Raw genomic sequence first — 16,702 nt, forward strand, 5'->3', positions numbered from 1 at the left:
TCTGTCTCCTCATCAACAGCTGGGTCAAGAATTCCCGCAAACAATTCTTCAAACCAGAGGGGCTCAAACTTAAGAATGCTCCCCTTGCCTCCGGGGAACCTGATTTGAAGACTGTGGGCGAAATGATCATAAAGCTTTAAATGGCGATTCAAACATATATATTTACTTATTAAAGAGTGAGCATTTGTGAAAATGGAATAGCCGATGTGACCCACAGGAGTTATTCCACTTGGGAATACGGAACAAACTGTAAAGCCAACAAAATATTCAGGATTATACATAAATAATATTTTTTTCTGGTAAACTCTGAAGTGATGCCAAGGATATTGTTGTTTTCCTTTGTGGAAAAGAAAATGGAGGAGAAACAATATATGGTATACAAGAGCAATGAATCCTGCAAAAACAAGAGCTGAGATTTCTGAAGTACCTGGACTCTAGAAATGGCTGTGACTCTGTCACTTTTGCTCTTTCAGAATCTCTTTTGAATTGTAGGAAAAGAAATGCCCGATCCTGCCAAGTTCTCCTTCCAAAGGAGTACTAACCAAAAGAAAATTCTAACTAGGGTAATCTTGGATGTTTGATTTAAAAATATGTTGTGAAAAGGGAATTTCTGCAGTGCTGTGACTCTACCTGGGTTGTTGTGAGTGCCTGTGACCAAGTGGGTTAACTCCCCACCCTAGAGCAAGGGAAGTGTCCCTTGTGTAGCATGGCAGCCGTGTTCAGCGTGCTTTTTGACAGAATGCATTATGAAAGAGTAGCATCCAGGAAAGTCTATAATGAGAATGCTAGACAAGAAAAAAGTTTTGTTCCCTAAACATGACAAAGGGAGGCACAAATACATCCCTACACAGATTATCCTAAATCTTTCCGCATGGCTTCAACATGTAAAGTTTCTTTAAAATCTATGCAACTTTGAGGATCAAATTTAAATGTGACTTCTGCAAGATATGGCTAGATACATTTGCAAGTCAGTGATAAATGAGACTACACAGTCAGAATAATCTGTGAATTTTAAGAAACTATCTGAGAGGCAGTTTGTTCAGTAATTGACACATGCTATTTGCATGTAGTTTCCTTCCATTCTTGAAATATCAAGTATCGCTGAAGGAGGACCTACTACCGTCTCTGGAAAGTGAAGCTCAGTACTGACTAGAGCATTGAACTGGAGGAGTCACTGTTTCTAAGGTCACAGCCAGCCATAAAAGGGCTCACGGTTCTCCTGGGTGGACAGTAACTCCTTGGCCATTTATTTTAATTTTGCATTTGGAGCACCCTCAGCCAGCAATATACAAGGTCAAGTACTCAGCAAATGCTGGTCCCTGTTACCAAAGAATCACTCAGTAGAACATTCCATTGCTTCCAGAGGCTGCGCTCCCTACTGGGTGGCAATCTCTGGGCCCAGGTGAATGAGCCATTTGCTCAACTGAAACACATTTTTGGATATTGCATTTGTTTCTGTTTCTGAAGGGAAACCTATTCTAGAAGAGAATACATATCTAAGAGAATGTCCCTAAACATTGCTCTGGGGTTGACTAAAGCGTGGATAGTTTCCTTCTAACTACACAGAAAAGCAACCAAAGATTTTTATTTTCAGAAAAAAAAAAAAGCAAAAAATAAAAGACTCACCTAAAAAAACACTGCGTCTTAGTGTCTGTTCACCTTGATCATCTCCTTCCTGACCAACAAACAGACAACCCCTCAGTGCAAAAAGACGGGAGTCTCTGAGCAGCCCGTGCCTCACTTAGGGAGAAAAATGACTTCTCGAGTTCAGATCACATCACCAGAACAGGAAGTGGAGGCTCTCTCCAGAGTGACCTGTCCCACCTCAGAAAGGGAGAACTTAGGACAATGTGAGCACTGAGCAGGCTGGCAGGCTCCTGAGCCTCACCCTGGAGATTCGGGATCTGCATAATCTGCTGAAGAGAACACACTGACAAGTTTGAATAATGCCACGGCCTGGCAACAGTACCAGACTCCTGTTGCTTTGTGTGTTAAAGTAGGGGTGGCAGAAAAGGAATCCTATCTCACTTCAAGGCTTCTTTTTTACAGTTATGACTCACCTTCCTGACAGAAAATCCCAGGGGACTAAGAAAACATCATCTTGGCCTTAACAGGAGATGGGTTTGTTTGGAATGTGGGAACAAAATAAAGATGGCTGACTCGGCTTCTAGAGTCCAAGTGACCTCCTTAGCATTTAAAAAACTAGTAACTTTTGTGGACATCTTAATATTTGATTTTGATAGTGGTTGTGCTTAAGATAAAATAAAACAGTATGTTTCAGAAATTAAAAAGAAAAAACAAAAACATACATAGAAAATAACCTGATGTGATGAAGGTCTAGGACCAGAAGGAAGCTGTTTGCATGGTAAGTGCCATGTGGAGTCTCACAGCAAGGCCTCAAGCAGGGACCGAAGTTACTCAAAGGAGAAGGTGGCAGGACAGACAGCAACCAGGTCCTCTGTTTACTGTTAACTTGTTCAGAAAGAGTAAAGCCATCGTCGCTGTGAAGTTCCTCACCCATCTCCACTCTCCTCATGCAATTTCACAGTTTCTGCTCTCAGAGAGACATAGAATAATGGAGTGGATATAAATCCATAGTAAAGTCAGGCAATGTGCTGACGGAAGGAAAGGGCCCGATCAAGCAGCACAGGGAAGCTGGATGGGGAAGGCTTCTCTCAGGCCAACATCTAGGCTCATACCTGTAATCCCAGCACACAGGGGACAGAGGCAGGAGAAACATCTTGAGTCTGAGGCCTGATTTACCTAGCAAGACCAGCCAGGGCTACATGAGAATCCATCCCAAACCAACCAACCAACAAACCCTCTCAAATAAACTAACAAAGGCTCACCAAAGAAATGCCTCTGAAATGGCACAACTTGATCAGTCACTGGAAAGAAAAGGCATCTTCATGCCGACCCAGTGTCTCAGGATCAGCAGATGCAAAGGCCCGGAGGCAAGATTAGTCCTTTTTAGGAACAGTAGGAAGGCTAATAAGGCTTTAGCCTATTAAACAAGGATAGCAATGGAAGGACACTTGGCTGAAGCCTGACCACAGAGGACCATCACATCTTGGTATGATTCGAGAAGATGCAGAGAGGAACAAATGATTAACTTACATTTTAAAGGTCAGGTCTTGAGCAAAGGTGTATGAGCTGGGGTTGGTGGCCTGCTGTGGACAGGCAAAATCAGTCACAGAGAGGACAGAGCTGCTATACTGGAGATGGTGGGTCAAGTGAGGGCCCAGAATGGACCGGAAGAATGGTGTAGATGAAGTCCACTGACAGATTGATGAATTAATTAGATGTCAAAGAGCAAGGGAAAAGGTCAGAGGTGAGTCCTAGGCTTTTCAGGTCTTTAAGGTTAAGTTAAAGATATATAGAGTTAATTCTTGATTATATTATAAAGAAATGTACTAAAGCCTGAGAGTTTGATGGACATCTGAATTAGAGATAGGTCAGGGAAGATTACAAAGCCATGATATTCTACATCCATTCATACATATTTTTATGATATTTAGGAATCTCAAAGTGTGTGTGTGTGTGTACATGTGTGTGTGTGTGTGTACCTGTGTGTGTGTATGTGTNNGTGTGTGTGTGTGTGTGTGTGTGTCTGCGCGCGCGCATGCGTGCACATGCATGGGAGTGTGGGGGTGCGGGGGAAGAGGACATGTTAGACTCTTCCTCGTTTAATCTCAAATGCTTATGGATGTCATCTTTCTAGAAAGACTCAGACATCCTCAGGGGATGCTGAGTGAAAATAACATCTTGACTCCGATTCTCACTCTCTGATGCTGGCATCTTCATCATCTAACTGTAGAGCCTGCTGCCGTGGTGCCCTCTTCGTGTCACGTGATCATGAGATCAAGATTGATGGACGTTGGTTATCGTCTGTTTATTTGCTGCCCTCTGGGTTAGGAATGTCTCCGTGAGCATGACAAAGTGTCTGCCATACATGTCAGGGGTCATGCAGTGAGGAGCACTGAGTGAATTGTATCTATGTGAGCATGCACACAGTCATGGGGAGAACGCATAGCTGGAGTCAACTCTCCTCTAATATAATAGGCAAGCAAGGGTGACAAACGCTTCTGCGTCCCAGACCTTTGTTACTCTCTCTAACATAGAGATAATTTTCAATTTCTTTGACACCTGGGGACCCTTCAAAGACCTGAAAAGCCATAACTATGTAGCATACACTCTCAGAATGACAAAGAACAAAATGATCCTTTCAAGTTGTACTGGAAAGCAAAATAACATCAACGCCACAGTCTTGAGTCTAAGAGTTTCAAAGGACAGCCTTTGTCTGAGTGAGGACCAAATGAAACACTTTGAAGTTCCTTGTCATTTCTTCTGGAAGATATTCACTATTCTCTGCAGGGGGAGATCAGGCACATTTAGGATGAATGCTACAGTCATCATGGTTTCCTATTGGCCAAATAATAAACTCTCGTTTACAAGAAGCTCAAACTCCTTAGTGTGGTTAATACCAGGTAACTTTCAGTAACATGCTCCTCCACAGTCATGCTCGTTCGTTACTACTCCTCTTGATGTTTGCACCTATAGACCATTGACTTTCGGGGGAGACGGTGCTTCCTCTATTGCTTCTACCCCATTTTGAGAATAGATGCTCTTGCTCTGAGCCTCCAAAGTCACTGCACCACCCTTTCTTTAGTCTTGTAATTTATCATGCCCTATTGACTTGGCTGTCCTCCATGATATATTCAATGTTCACCATATTTTATGTTTCATTATTACCAGCCCAGTGATAGACTCAATGAACCTGAGAGTTCCCAGGGCTAGAATAGATCCTGATAAGCTTTAACATCTTGGTACATTCTTATGAGTTCTGAACACACACTGGGACATTCAGAAAACAGAGGCTATGAAGGAGCTGTGTAGATATCTGTTTGCTCAGGAGCAGGACTAGGAAAGCAGCAGGCCTAGCTGAGAGGTATTCTGAAGGTTCATATGCAAACAAGAGATAATGGTACCAGGCTGTAAGAAAGTCCTACACCTCTTAGCAATGTGTGTGTGCCTACATGTGTGGTGGACTGGCACCTAGGAATTGCATCCAAGTATGCGGGAGGTTTAAGATGGCAGAAACATTTAAAATCAAGACCATTGTCCTTCTGACCAAACCAAACCAAACCAAACCAAACCAAACCAAACCAAACCAAACCAAACCAAAACCAAAGAGAATGCTATGGGAACCCTCCGTGGGGCTGTGGGTTCTTGTTCCCTGCACATGCCCCTCAATGCTCCTTATCCCTTGTTAAAGCTTCCTCAGTACATGGCATAGAACTCAGAGTGAAGTACTCTGAAGCTTATGAGGAAACCAGGCTTCTGTCCTCCCAAATCGAACTCAGCTCTAGCCGGTAGATCTAAGAAACAGATCTTAAGAACCAAGGAGTTCCCCAGGGAGTGTGACTCTGACTCAAAACGGGGAGGTTTCTGGGCTGAGAACCAAGCTGAGAACCGAAGGCTGCACAGAATATCCAGAGAGACTGAGTTAAGGTACAGCAACAAGTGAGCTAAGTGGGAAGAGTGAGCAGGCCGGCCTGTCTGGAATGGAGAGCTTTACTAAGAAAACAGTGAGGAGAAAAGGTGACTCTTTGACCTCCAGCATCCAGGCAGATGGTCCTGAGTTTCCAATGGTGAGTTAGAATACGGTCCCTAAAGCATTAGCTCTGGTTAGTTAGAGACATACAAGCCCTAGGTTTCTAGTACTCAGCAGGGATTCAAGAAACTGGCAGTCTTCATTTGGTAAAGGCCATTTGACTACTTTTCACAAAATAATGATTCCTAACATTTTTCTGGTCTTTAATTCTTGTGCCAGACTACACATTCTGTAAAGAGACACAATCTTCTCTTCCTTTAGTCTTCTGTGTCTCAGAAGTCTTAGACACGGGGCCCAGGAAAGCTTTTATAAACTCCTCCACTGTGGAGAGCCCACATCCCTGTCACTGATAGCACAGGTTGTGCCATGCTTGTGGCCTTCAGAAGGAAGACAGGCAGCTAATGTTCTCTCGCAAAAATGAGTGACACAAACTTAGGTGGCTTATCACTGGGGCTACTAAGATTTCTCCAGTTCAAAATGGCCACCTGTAAGTATTTTTGTATTTGTTGGTGTAACAGTCACACTATATTGCCCAGTGACTTAACATTTCCAGAGACGCTGAGTTCCCCTCAAGGAAAGCCACCATATACACATAAAGCTCATACAACAAGACATAGTAAAACACTACTTCCCATAAGAAGTGCAAATCAACATCAGGGGATGGGCTGCGGCACTGTTTGAACCCCTGACATTACGTGTCATTTAGTTAGTATTTAAAAATACTAACCAATTTCTCACCAATTTGAGAAAACTTACATTTATTTTATGATGGTCAGGATGAAAGAACTGAATGTTAGATGGGCAGCTGCGGTGGGCCTTTTCTAACTTCTGACGGTGACTCATCCCATTTCATTAATGAGCTAAAAAGCTAAGTAAATGATGAATCAATGCCCGAAAAGCAGGAAAAGAGGCCAGTGTCCCACTAAAATCGCAAAGTGTGATCAACCTGTTTCCGTTAAGAAAACTGCTGGAGTTTTTACTGGGGGATTTCCCAGGCAAACACAGCAAAGATGCATAAACCCAGAGCGGAAGGTGAGCCCATTTCCTCTCCAGGTTTTCATCCTGGTCCCTAGTGCAAACATGGTGAATAACTCTGGGTTTCTTCATGTCACCCTCTTCTCTGACTTGATTGGAAGAGATAAGTGTCATCTCACATTTGCCCAGTGAGTCGGGGTGGGGTCAGGATACACACCCTATGGCAAGCGTATGCAGTGGAAGTACAAACCTGTCTTCATTCATTCCCACGGAGAGTCTGTGTCTTCCCGTCCTCTTCCTCCTTTCTCCCACCATGGTCACTTACATTAGTGATCACTGCATACTCTCTAGATTCCAACTGTAATCTGTCAATCACGCTAAGGTACCACGTGATTGCCTAGGAAGCCATGTGTGGCCTACTGTATGCTATGCTGAGCATGTTTCTTTTTTTTTTTTGGGGGGGGGGTACCTGCAAACTGTCCAAAGCCTAAAAGGGATAAGCTCTTCTCAGCTTTCTGTGTGCATCAGGACCTGGAAGGACAGACTTCCTGTCTCCAGTGGGCATGAATGTAAGGGGTGGTGACCACTGATATGGTATTACTTAGGTCCTTCAATGGGAGGCTACATTTTACCATTGTACACAGGACTGTTGAAATAATTCTTACCTCCTGATTCACATTTTTAATGATCCCATACATCCATATGGATCTTTTACCACCTCACAAAATAAATCTCTTTCCCTCCCTCCCTGCTACCATTTCCCAAAGTTTGTTAAAAGGCACAGTGTCTAGAGAGAGCTTGGGTATTGGTCTGGCTCCTTCTCTCTGTTCTTCAGCAAGTCTGCCTCCTAATGCAGCTCTTCAGTGACTCCCCCCTTACTTCTCTGTTGTACTTCCAGGCTCCACAGTGTTCATGAGGAACCCTACACCAGCTTCACTCCCTCATCTCCCACCCCAACTGCAAATGCCTTTCCTATGCAGACTCCTCCCTCTCTCATGTCAATCTGTGTATCTCTCCTAACAATGCTTATTTGCTTCTAATAGGATAGGGCCAACTCCTCAGTGTAAAAAACACAAGGCTCCACTGAAGCCAGCCCATTATCACCCAACCATCATCCATGTGCATCCTGCACGCTGCTACCGCGAAGGGCCAGGACTTTGTGCTTGCTGTGCCCTCATCTCTTCTGTATCTGGCCGGTGGCCTCACTGCCCTGGATGTTCCTTCCCCCCACCTATGTGGAGAGGCATTCCTTTTCTCTTGATGCCTATACTGCCATTCCTTTCGCTCACTGAGAAACTGCTTGGGTTTGTGGTTCACAGAAACAGATGCATTTGGGGAGCAGCGGCATGAGCAACCCACCCTCAGACCCAAACCTCAAAAGCCACTGGAGAATTCAGAAGCAAAAATAACACGGAACATAGAGTTCTATAGGGATTCTTTTCCCACAGAAATTCCTTATGAGGGAGATACCAACCAAAGGCATTGCATGAATAGTCGCTTTCTGATCAGTCACATAACATCTTCTGTCACCTTATTATCTTGTCTCGTGGTGCTCCAGCTGGGAGATGAACTGCCCATGGCCGGTGTGTGGAGGCATTGCCCTGGCACCTCCCTGCAGTTCTCTGAGGAAGTGGTGCCTAGAGAAAGGACTTTAGGTTGCCCTGAAGGGGCCATTGGTAAAATTGTCCTTTTCCTGTCTCTTTAATTCCTAGGCATCAGGAGGTGAAGAGGCCCCCTCTGCCACATGTTCCCACCCAATGAACCCAAAGCAGCGCCCAGTGACCATGGGCTGAGTTCTCTGAAACCATGAGCCAAGACCAACTTCCTTCTTTTTCGTTCCCAGAATCCTGCCTAGCACACAAACTTGTATTGCTATCTGTGTGACTATGGTACCATTCCTATTCAGAGAACTCCTCAACTCACTGGAAACTGAACCCCAAAGCAAGATGGAGAGAGGTGGCAACCATTGGTCGTTGTGATACAGCTTCCAGGTCCTGACACCTGAGCTGTCCACTGCCAGTATCATTTAGTTTGTTGTACATACATATAAAAGGTAACAGATAATGAGATATTTGGTCCACATACTTGGTGTATGTTACTTTTAAAATGTCACCCCTGGGTAATTCAACCCACCAACAGATTATTAATAAAATCCAGCAACTGTCAGCGCTCTTCTCGGTAGAGGGAGGTTTGGCGGAGACACCTATTATGAGAGAGCGACAGATGGCCTTACCTCTCAGTGCCTGCGTCCACAGCTGTGAGTGGAGGTAACTGGGAGGAGGGGTTGTGGGGGCTCCCCTGTACATTATGTCCCGGAGAAGGGTGACTGACAGGATGTGGGGGTGGCCCGGCCCCAGCAGCTGTTCCACTTCGAGTTGAATGATTGCTGGTGAAAATGGGAGCTGAAAAATCAAGAGAAGCAGCATGAGACGGTGCCCTGAAGGGGGCCCACATTTTAAACACCAGAGCTGACAGCGAGCATATTTCAGGGGCTTGTTTGTTTTTCTCTGAGTGCCTTTTAGGGAACAGTTCTCCCCTTCCTGGATACACACAGCTTTTGTTTCTATGGCGGAACAGGTTCCCTGGCTCTCATGCCTCCACCGCCATCTCTGGAGCTCTGTTTGAACTTGCTCCAGGCTCACCTTTGCCTCTGAAGTGCTGTGTGCCCTCGCCAGCTCCCTAGCTGGTCGTTACCATGAATCTTGTGCTGTTTGCTTCTGAGCAAAGGTTTCTGTGTGCTCTTCCGTCACAGAGGATGATAGTTGCATAATGGCACATTCAGTCAGCTGACTTGCAAGGGGCTCAGCACGGCCCTGCTACCTCTTCTCACTGTGCAGCAAGATGCTCTGGGCCAGGCCTCGGCTCTCTCTGCCATGGCCACACGTCAGCACAAAGACAACAGAAACCACCTGACTGCAGTTCCAACACAGGGTCCTAGACTCTGAACTAAGAGCCTGACAGACTGCAGACATTTCCGTGATGCTGTGATGGACCCTCTTGCTTTCATTCCAAAGAGGCTCTTATCCAAGATGAGAAAGCAGGTGAAGGTAATCCTTACACGCAGCTCTGGCTCTGTCCCCACCACTGCCCATCACACATGGAGGGTGAACCAGAGCCTCACTCTTGGGGCAGCCTCTCCTTTGAGCACTGTAAAGGACCGCAAACTTGACTGTGTGTCCATTTACACGAGCTAATTGGTAAGATGTTGCCTGAGAGTTGGGGCCTGTCACTTCCGAAGTCACTTGTGTCAGAGAGGAAGGACCCTTACTGTGGGGGACCTACTTGGCAGACATCTCATTAGGCTGTAATCAGGCGACAATATTACCAATGATGCCCTTCACTTCCTTCTTGGTAGACAGCTCCATTCTATGCCCGTTTCTGCCCCTTTTAAACTTTACTAATATCAAAGAACAAATGGATTTTTTTTTTTTTGTAAATTAAAGAAATCAAGTTCAGGATTAAGAAAGTCATATTATCAAAAAAGATCTGTAGGTTGAAAAGTTCAAGGAGTTGTATTTTTAGACCAGTATCACTTTCATCCAACCTCACCAGGATAGAATTAAGACCCCAGATGACCCAGCCCCCAAAGGACTAATCCAATGGCACAGGAGTTCAAGGACTTACAGGAGTGTGTGAAGAGGCAGAATTACCATCTTCCCGCTCAAAAAGCTACTGACATGGGTGTGATCTCATTTGAAGGGTTTATTTTTGGTAAATCAGCATCCTTGTCAGGTTCACTCCTATCCTCAGAAACCTTCACCCTTCCATAGTCCTCCCAAGTCCTGAAGTGGCAGTGAGGCCAGAAAGTGCTTACCGGTTCAAAAAGTCAAGGCTTCTCTCGTGCGTGTCAGCTTCCACGAGAGTTACACATCTGCAAACTCACTGGAGTCACCTTATGAATCACTGCCCCTCATTTGTGTCCTGCTGGCTCAGGGAACCACAATTCTGCCTGCATTCCCCATAATAATGTGGCCCAAGGGAGAAGGCTGCTTGGATGGACTGTAGCCATAGTTAGTTTCAACATTGGTGCTTGTCAGCGTGAAGCCTGGGTTTTAAATACTGCTCTAAAAATGAACGGGATAATAGGTCTCAGAAGCTTTCTTCTATTTTGTAATTGTTGCTGAGCATACCCATCGCTTAGTCATGCCGAGAGATATTTTTGTGTGTATGTGTTTGTGTTTATTACAAGGGAAGTGCTGCCCTCACTGCTTACAACCTCGTGGGCAACAGGGAAACCTGGTTGCACACTCTAAGTTTTACAATATGGTTCAGCAGAAAACAGGGTGTTTCCCAAAGGTCTATAGTAACCGCTTTAGTTGGATTTGACATTAGATACAATTTCATAGCTAGACAATTCAGTGTCATTGAAAGCCCGTCACTGAAAGTGAGGACTTGCTGAGGGACTCTGCGCACAAGTATGCATTAATTCTATCAAAATACCAAGATTTACTAATGCAGACCTCTTAACACGGTTCCAACACTTTAACACACGAATTTGTGACTCTACCCAAGCCAGATAATTAACCACACTTGGAATTTATTCCAGCAGTTTCTCCTTCAGTACTTCTGCCATGTCCTCTACCCTGACATACTTAGTTTAGAATTTTTGCCTTCCTCTCCCTTTCTCCTCTGCTGGGGATCGAACCTAGAACATGATGCATATTAAGAAAGTGAGCTACCCTGCAGTTACAGCCATGGTCTCTTTTCAGATTCTCTAAGGAGCTGAACACTCCACAAATATTTGTGGAGTAGCTACCATATGGCAGACACAAAGCTTGGTCCTGGGTTAAACTATAAAACAAGACACAGCTTTTATTACCAATTGCATTAATTCATGTTTGCTTTTTGAATGAATAGAGACAAACAATCTGAATGCCAATAAAATCTAGTTTGGGGCTATAATATAGAGGTAGAAATTTTATCTAACATTTTCTATTCTCTTCTGATCAAAGATTAATTCTCTCAGATTTGTAAGCAGACACATGTCTTAACCTCAGGGCATCCAAGAGTCCTGGAGCAGAAAGCCAGAGGTATGTGGTGCAGTTGAGGGAAGGTCTTTCCAAGCTTTATGAAGGTATAGCACAAAGGTCAGGAGGAGGAGGTGGTGCAGAGGGTGTGTGGGGTAAGCTCTCTGAGGTAACTGGCATGAAGCTGATTACCAAGAGCTATCTTCCAAGAGCTATCGGGTCACACACATGTCCACAGCCCTTTCCTTTATAACTATAGCTGGTTCATGACACTGAAATGGGATGTTCCTCTACCAGGGACCCCTTGAGAAGAAGAAAGGGAGTGCTTCAGGCTTCAATTTAAAGTCTGAATCGGAAGGTATTTGAACAGTTTCTTATATAGGGTACAATCAATCACTTTTTCTGCAAAAGAAAGCCAACCATTTGCTTCTGTGTTGTGGGAAGTAAGAGGAGCTTGTAAGAGAAGTATAGAGAGATTATGACTTAGCTGAAAGAAACATATTAATCACTGTCTACGGAGAATAGCCTGTCTGCAGCATCCAGGTTATAATTGCTTGTTGTAGGTACTACCTGTGACCAAAATAATGAAATGAAATTGAGGATAAGTAATAAAGACACAACATGTCTTTCTAATATACACCCAAAGGACGACTATCTGGAGTCAGCTAGGTATGGTTGCAGCGGGACTACCCTTGGCCTTTATCAAAGAAACTGTTATCATGGCTCAGAAAAATGCCTTTGCTATCTACAGTGACTTCCAGGAACACCTAACCTCATCAAGACATACATCTAGAATATACTTTTAAGTACTATAGTCTCCAAGAATGACTTCTTCACTCACAGGAAGACAATCTTCCACTACTTCATGAATGTTTTAAGTTTGGCTACCTCCCGGCTTGTCACAGCCCTGTCTGCTTCAGCACTTACTTACTGACGAACGCACAGGCTTTGCCAAGGTATTCCCAATCTTAGGAAGAAAATCTCCAGGTTGGAGTGGAACTGTAAGGTTATTCACAAAAGAAAAAAAAAATTATTTCTGTACCTTACTCAAAATGATTTCCACAGTTCGACCACTGGAGTGTACAACGTGGCCCACCGATCAAAGCCTAAAGAGAACGGATCCCTCCAGAAGCCAGACAATATTAACAAAACTGCTGTGACCACATCAACCGGACACGGACTACCCCTGGGGGGCAGCTCTCATTGTTGAGTCACCTCGGGGGTCAGTGCTGTCTCCAAAGCTTGAAGGGGGCTTTTCTGTGAACTTCCAGACACTGCTGGTGATTGGCAGCTGGAACAACTGATTAGGCACAGCACAGAACCCACTAGAAGCCCTTATTGCTTTTGTGATTAAGTGGTGGTAACCTCCCCAAGGAAATAAAGCCTGCTGAAGCAATGAATGCATGAACTCCGCCTGCTGCCCAGAGCCAGAAGCCCTCTTTCCTACTGCTGGGGACTCTTGTCATGGGGCCTGGCTTATGGCTGACCTCGACCCTGTCTCCAACAGTAATTGGGCAGAGGTGGCTCTGTGATCCATATGGCTCTCAGGTCCTCAGGGATGGTGAAGTCTAGGCGGCTACCTTGAACTATTTCATTTAATCAGGGTCAATCAGCATCTTTACATCCAAATATTGACTATTAATCTATTATTTCTAATGGACAGAACTCCTTTGGGGTAGTTCACCTGTGAGGTATTTACCACACAAACAGAGGATGCAAGGAGTACTTTAGGAACTCCAAATAAAGACTACCTGCCTTGGGCCACTCCAAGGTCTGAGGTAGGGTACCTCCCATGTCACTTCCTGACTGTTTTCATCATTCGGAGGGTAGGGACAAAGACTTTCTTGTCAGTCTGAGGCATACAAAATTAGCTAGCACAGACAGGCCTCATAGAGTAAGGCTGTAATCCTAACGAATAGGGATAATGAAGTCAGAAATCCCAAGTTCATGGCCTGCCCGGGCAGTTTAGTAAGACTGTCTGAAACAAAGGTCAAAAGAGGAAGACATGGATCTAGCTCAGTGGGCAAGTCCTTGCCTGGTAGCTGCAAAACTAGGTGCAATTCACAGTCCGGCAAAGAATAGCTAGTGGGTTTTCTTGTTCAAAATGATGGAAAGCTATACTTGTTCTTTGATAATCCGATAACCCAAAAGAGTTATAGAGTAGAGACACTCAGGTGGGCTACCACACTCTGAGTGAGAATGTCAAGAATAACACTCTCGGTTTCTGTCCATTCTCAGCCGTGGTGAGGGAAAATGTCCAGCTCCGAAATTTAATTCTGACCAGAAATGAACTGAACCGTTCAGTTTGGAATACAAACCGCTGGTAAGAAATGTGCTTCCCCCCCCCCCAAAGTAAAGATTTCAGATCCACGTCAGAGGCGTATTGATCCACAGGTAAGGAAGGGCGTGAGGCCTGCAGGGGGACTGGTGAGCAGGCAGCAGTCGTACGTGCCCTTTACTGTGGCAAATGTGTTGTCCTGGCTGTGGATAACGTGCCACCAGAAGATTTACTGTGTCTGTGGAGACTGCTGCCCTCCCCTGTAGACCTGTGCTTGGGGGCATTTATGGCCTCTGAAAAGCCCTAGCTCCACTCTGGCCTGTCCTCACCAGAAGGAAATCCACCTTATCCCAAGATGGTGACTCTCGCTTGTAATGAATGTCAGAGCCATGTTGGGCTCCTGAGAAATGACATTAATTGCTTGGTGACTAGCACAAGGGAAGGAAGTCTGGGCGGACCATTCATCTCTGGGGCAGAATTTCAAGGGTCAAGGCACAGAGGAGCAGACTAATCGATGAGACCAAGGTAAATTGGCTCTCAAGGAGACATTAACAAGAATTAGAGGGTCCATATGAAAGGTGAGCTTAATCTTGTCTCTCTGTCTCACTCCCAGGAGGAGAAATTTAGCGTCAGGAGGAGTTCGATAAGTCATTTAACTGCAATGGAAATTTTGGCTCTTTTGGCCTCATCAGAAATCAAGCACCCGAGACAGGTGGTGTCAGCATGTTTAGGAACAGGAGACTGGGCACACAATGGGAGGCCCATGGACCTGGATTGCAAGTTTAGCCCTAGAGATTGCCAGGTGCTTCTTTATCTTAAAAAGGATAACACTTCACAAGACTGCACGGAGAAATAGAACTAATGCATTAAAAACCCAAATAGCGGTTTGGGAGATGCCCCAGCAGTCAACTTAATTTGCTGCTCTCGAAGACGGCCCAGGTTTAGTTCCTAGAACCCACATGGGGAACTCAGAAATGTCCGCAACTCTAGTTCCATGGGATCAAAACTCTATTATTGCTTCTGTGAACAACGTGCATGCGGTACACAGTCATACAGACATACATGCAGTCGAAATACTGATATACGGAAAATAAAATAAGATTAAAAGAATTAAAAGCACATAGGACAAAGGGTGAACTATGGGTATACGCTTACAGAATGCTCCTATCATGTGACAACATTACTGCAATGAATACAATCTTAATAGGATTACGGAATCACAAAGACACGGATTGCTCCAAACTGGTAACTATGTAACAACACTTTCCTATGTAAACCCCGGGCGAAAAGAACTGCACATAGACTGTGCACTGGAGTCCTTCACCATGGAGGAGTTATGCATCCTCTTCAATCAGTCTTTTATTGTTCAGTATTTTTATGTATATGGTACAAAGTGTTTGAGGCCCAGAACAAGTCCTCATAGGGTTAAAATGATCTTTACTTTGAAGGGGTAATACATACCTTTGCAATACAACCCATAATACATTTCAGCTTAGAAGATAACAAGTCATTTTCATGCATGACTGCACTTCGTTAAGGAGCGAAAATGGGCTGTTACTAAAATGTCAACACAATTGTCCCTCTTGAAGCTTAGTTTATCTTGAAGTATTTTACATTTCCAGTGCTTCCTTTTTGTTTGTTTCTCCTCTCCAGGAGCATAAAGATCCAGTTAATTTTCAGAATTCAAAGAAAGACTTCCCTTTAGACATGCTGGGGAAAACAGCCAATATTGGGAGTGTTCAGATATCTGGTCCCCAAGAGTGAAAATTTAAGTCCAATACCATCTGCCGCTCTTCACAGTACACCTCAAAGCAATTTAATTGCACCGTCATCCAATGGAAAACGCCCTCCTGACCTAAATTCACACGCCAGAAAGAGTTTTCTAGCAAGGAAAATGCCTGCCAGGGTAATTTGCTAGGAAGGCTGTATTTGATTCTAAAGTTAATTGGAGAATGGGAGAGACCCCAGTTTATGCTAATCCCTGTTGCAGATGAGAACGGGCTGCTTCCTGTTTCCCTTTTCCTTCCCTCCTAATGTCAGGGCATTGCCCCCTCTGCCTCTCATCAGGAAGGGCGTCATCATTCTGCATCCACACTCCACCTGTGTCAGGAGAAAGCCACTTCTTAAGAGTTTGCACATCCCTCCCTCTAATCTTTCCCTTTTCCCTGTGGCATGAATAATTTTAATATTGCCAATCACTAAAAAAAAAAAAAAAAAAAAAAAAAAAAATCTATTCTTCCTGCCTGTCTCACTCCCGGCTCCACTTTGCAGTGTGGCGTATCATTACCCAGCAGCCCTGATAAGAGCATAATGAAACAATCCCTTCTCAACCGCATCGGGTGGCTGTCACACTAAAGTGACACCACCCGTACATCCCTGACATACTACCCTCAGCTAATTGATGGCAAACAATGGAACTGTCTCCAGTGCTCTAAGACAAAGGAAACATACACGTGTCACCTGACAGGAGCGCTACCTGGCAATGGACAAACAGATGTGTTAGGCGGCTGCTGGATTTAGGTAAGAGAGGGCACAGTTCTGAAGAATGTGCCTATTAGCTTTGTGCTTAAGAGCGCTGTTGTTCACTGGGGAACAGAAATAAATAAGGTAAAATAAGAATGGATTGATGTCTGGACAGTTACATGAATATTCAGCTTCTCTTACAAACAGATATTCTCCCAAGAGCTCCAAACTTCAGCACAGGCAGCCCAATTACATTTCTAGCTCATGCAGCTAGATTTACTACCAGGGAAGAAGTTATTAATGTTTGGTGGGGTATACATGCTTACAAGCCTTTCTGGGGTATACCACGATACAACTAGAAGATATGGTTGATGTCACCCACATGAATGCCAAAGGTTACCATCA

At 44.5% G+C, this 16,702-nt stretch overlaps 1 protein-coding gene across 3 annotated transcripts in view; it reads right to left on the reverse strand.

Annotated features, from left to right (window-relative positions):
- Glis3 (GLIS family zinc finger 3) overlaps window positions 1–16,702 on the reverse strand; it is a 417,582-nt gene that overhangs the window by 30,157 nt on the left and 370,723 nt on the right. For all 3 annotated transcript variants that reach the window (XM_021205791.2, XM_021205781.2, XM_029537780.1), the window contains one exon: window positions 8,823–8,991. In XM_021205791.2, coding sequence (XP_021061450.1) covers window positions 8,823–8,991 — 169 coding nt within the window. The remainder of the gene's footprint in view (window positions 1–8,822; window positions 8,992–16,702) is intronic.

The sequence above is a fragment of the Mus pahari genome, chromosome 1 (genome assembly GCF_900095145.1).
Source record: "Mus pahari chromosome 1, PAHARI_EIJ_v1.1, whole genome shotgun sequence".
In the NCBI taxonomy this organism is placed as follows: Eukaryota; Metazoa; Chordata; class Mammalia; order Rodentia; family Muridae; genus Mus; species Mus pahari.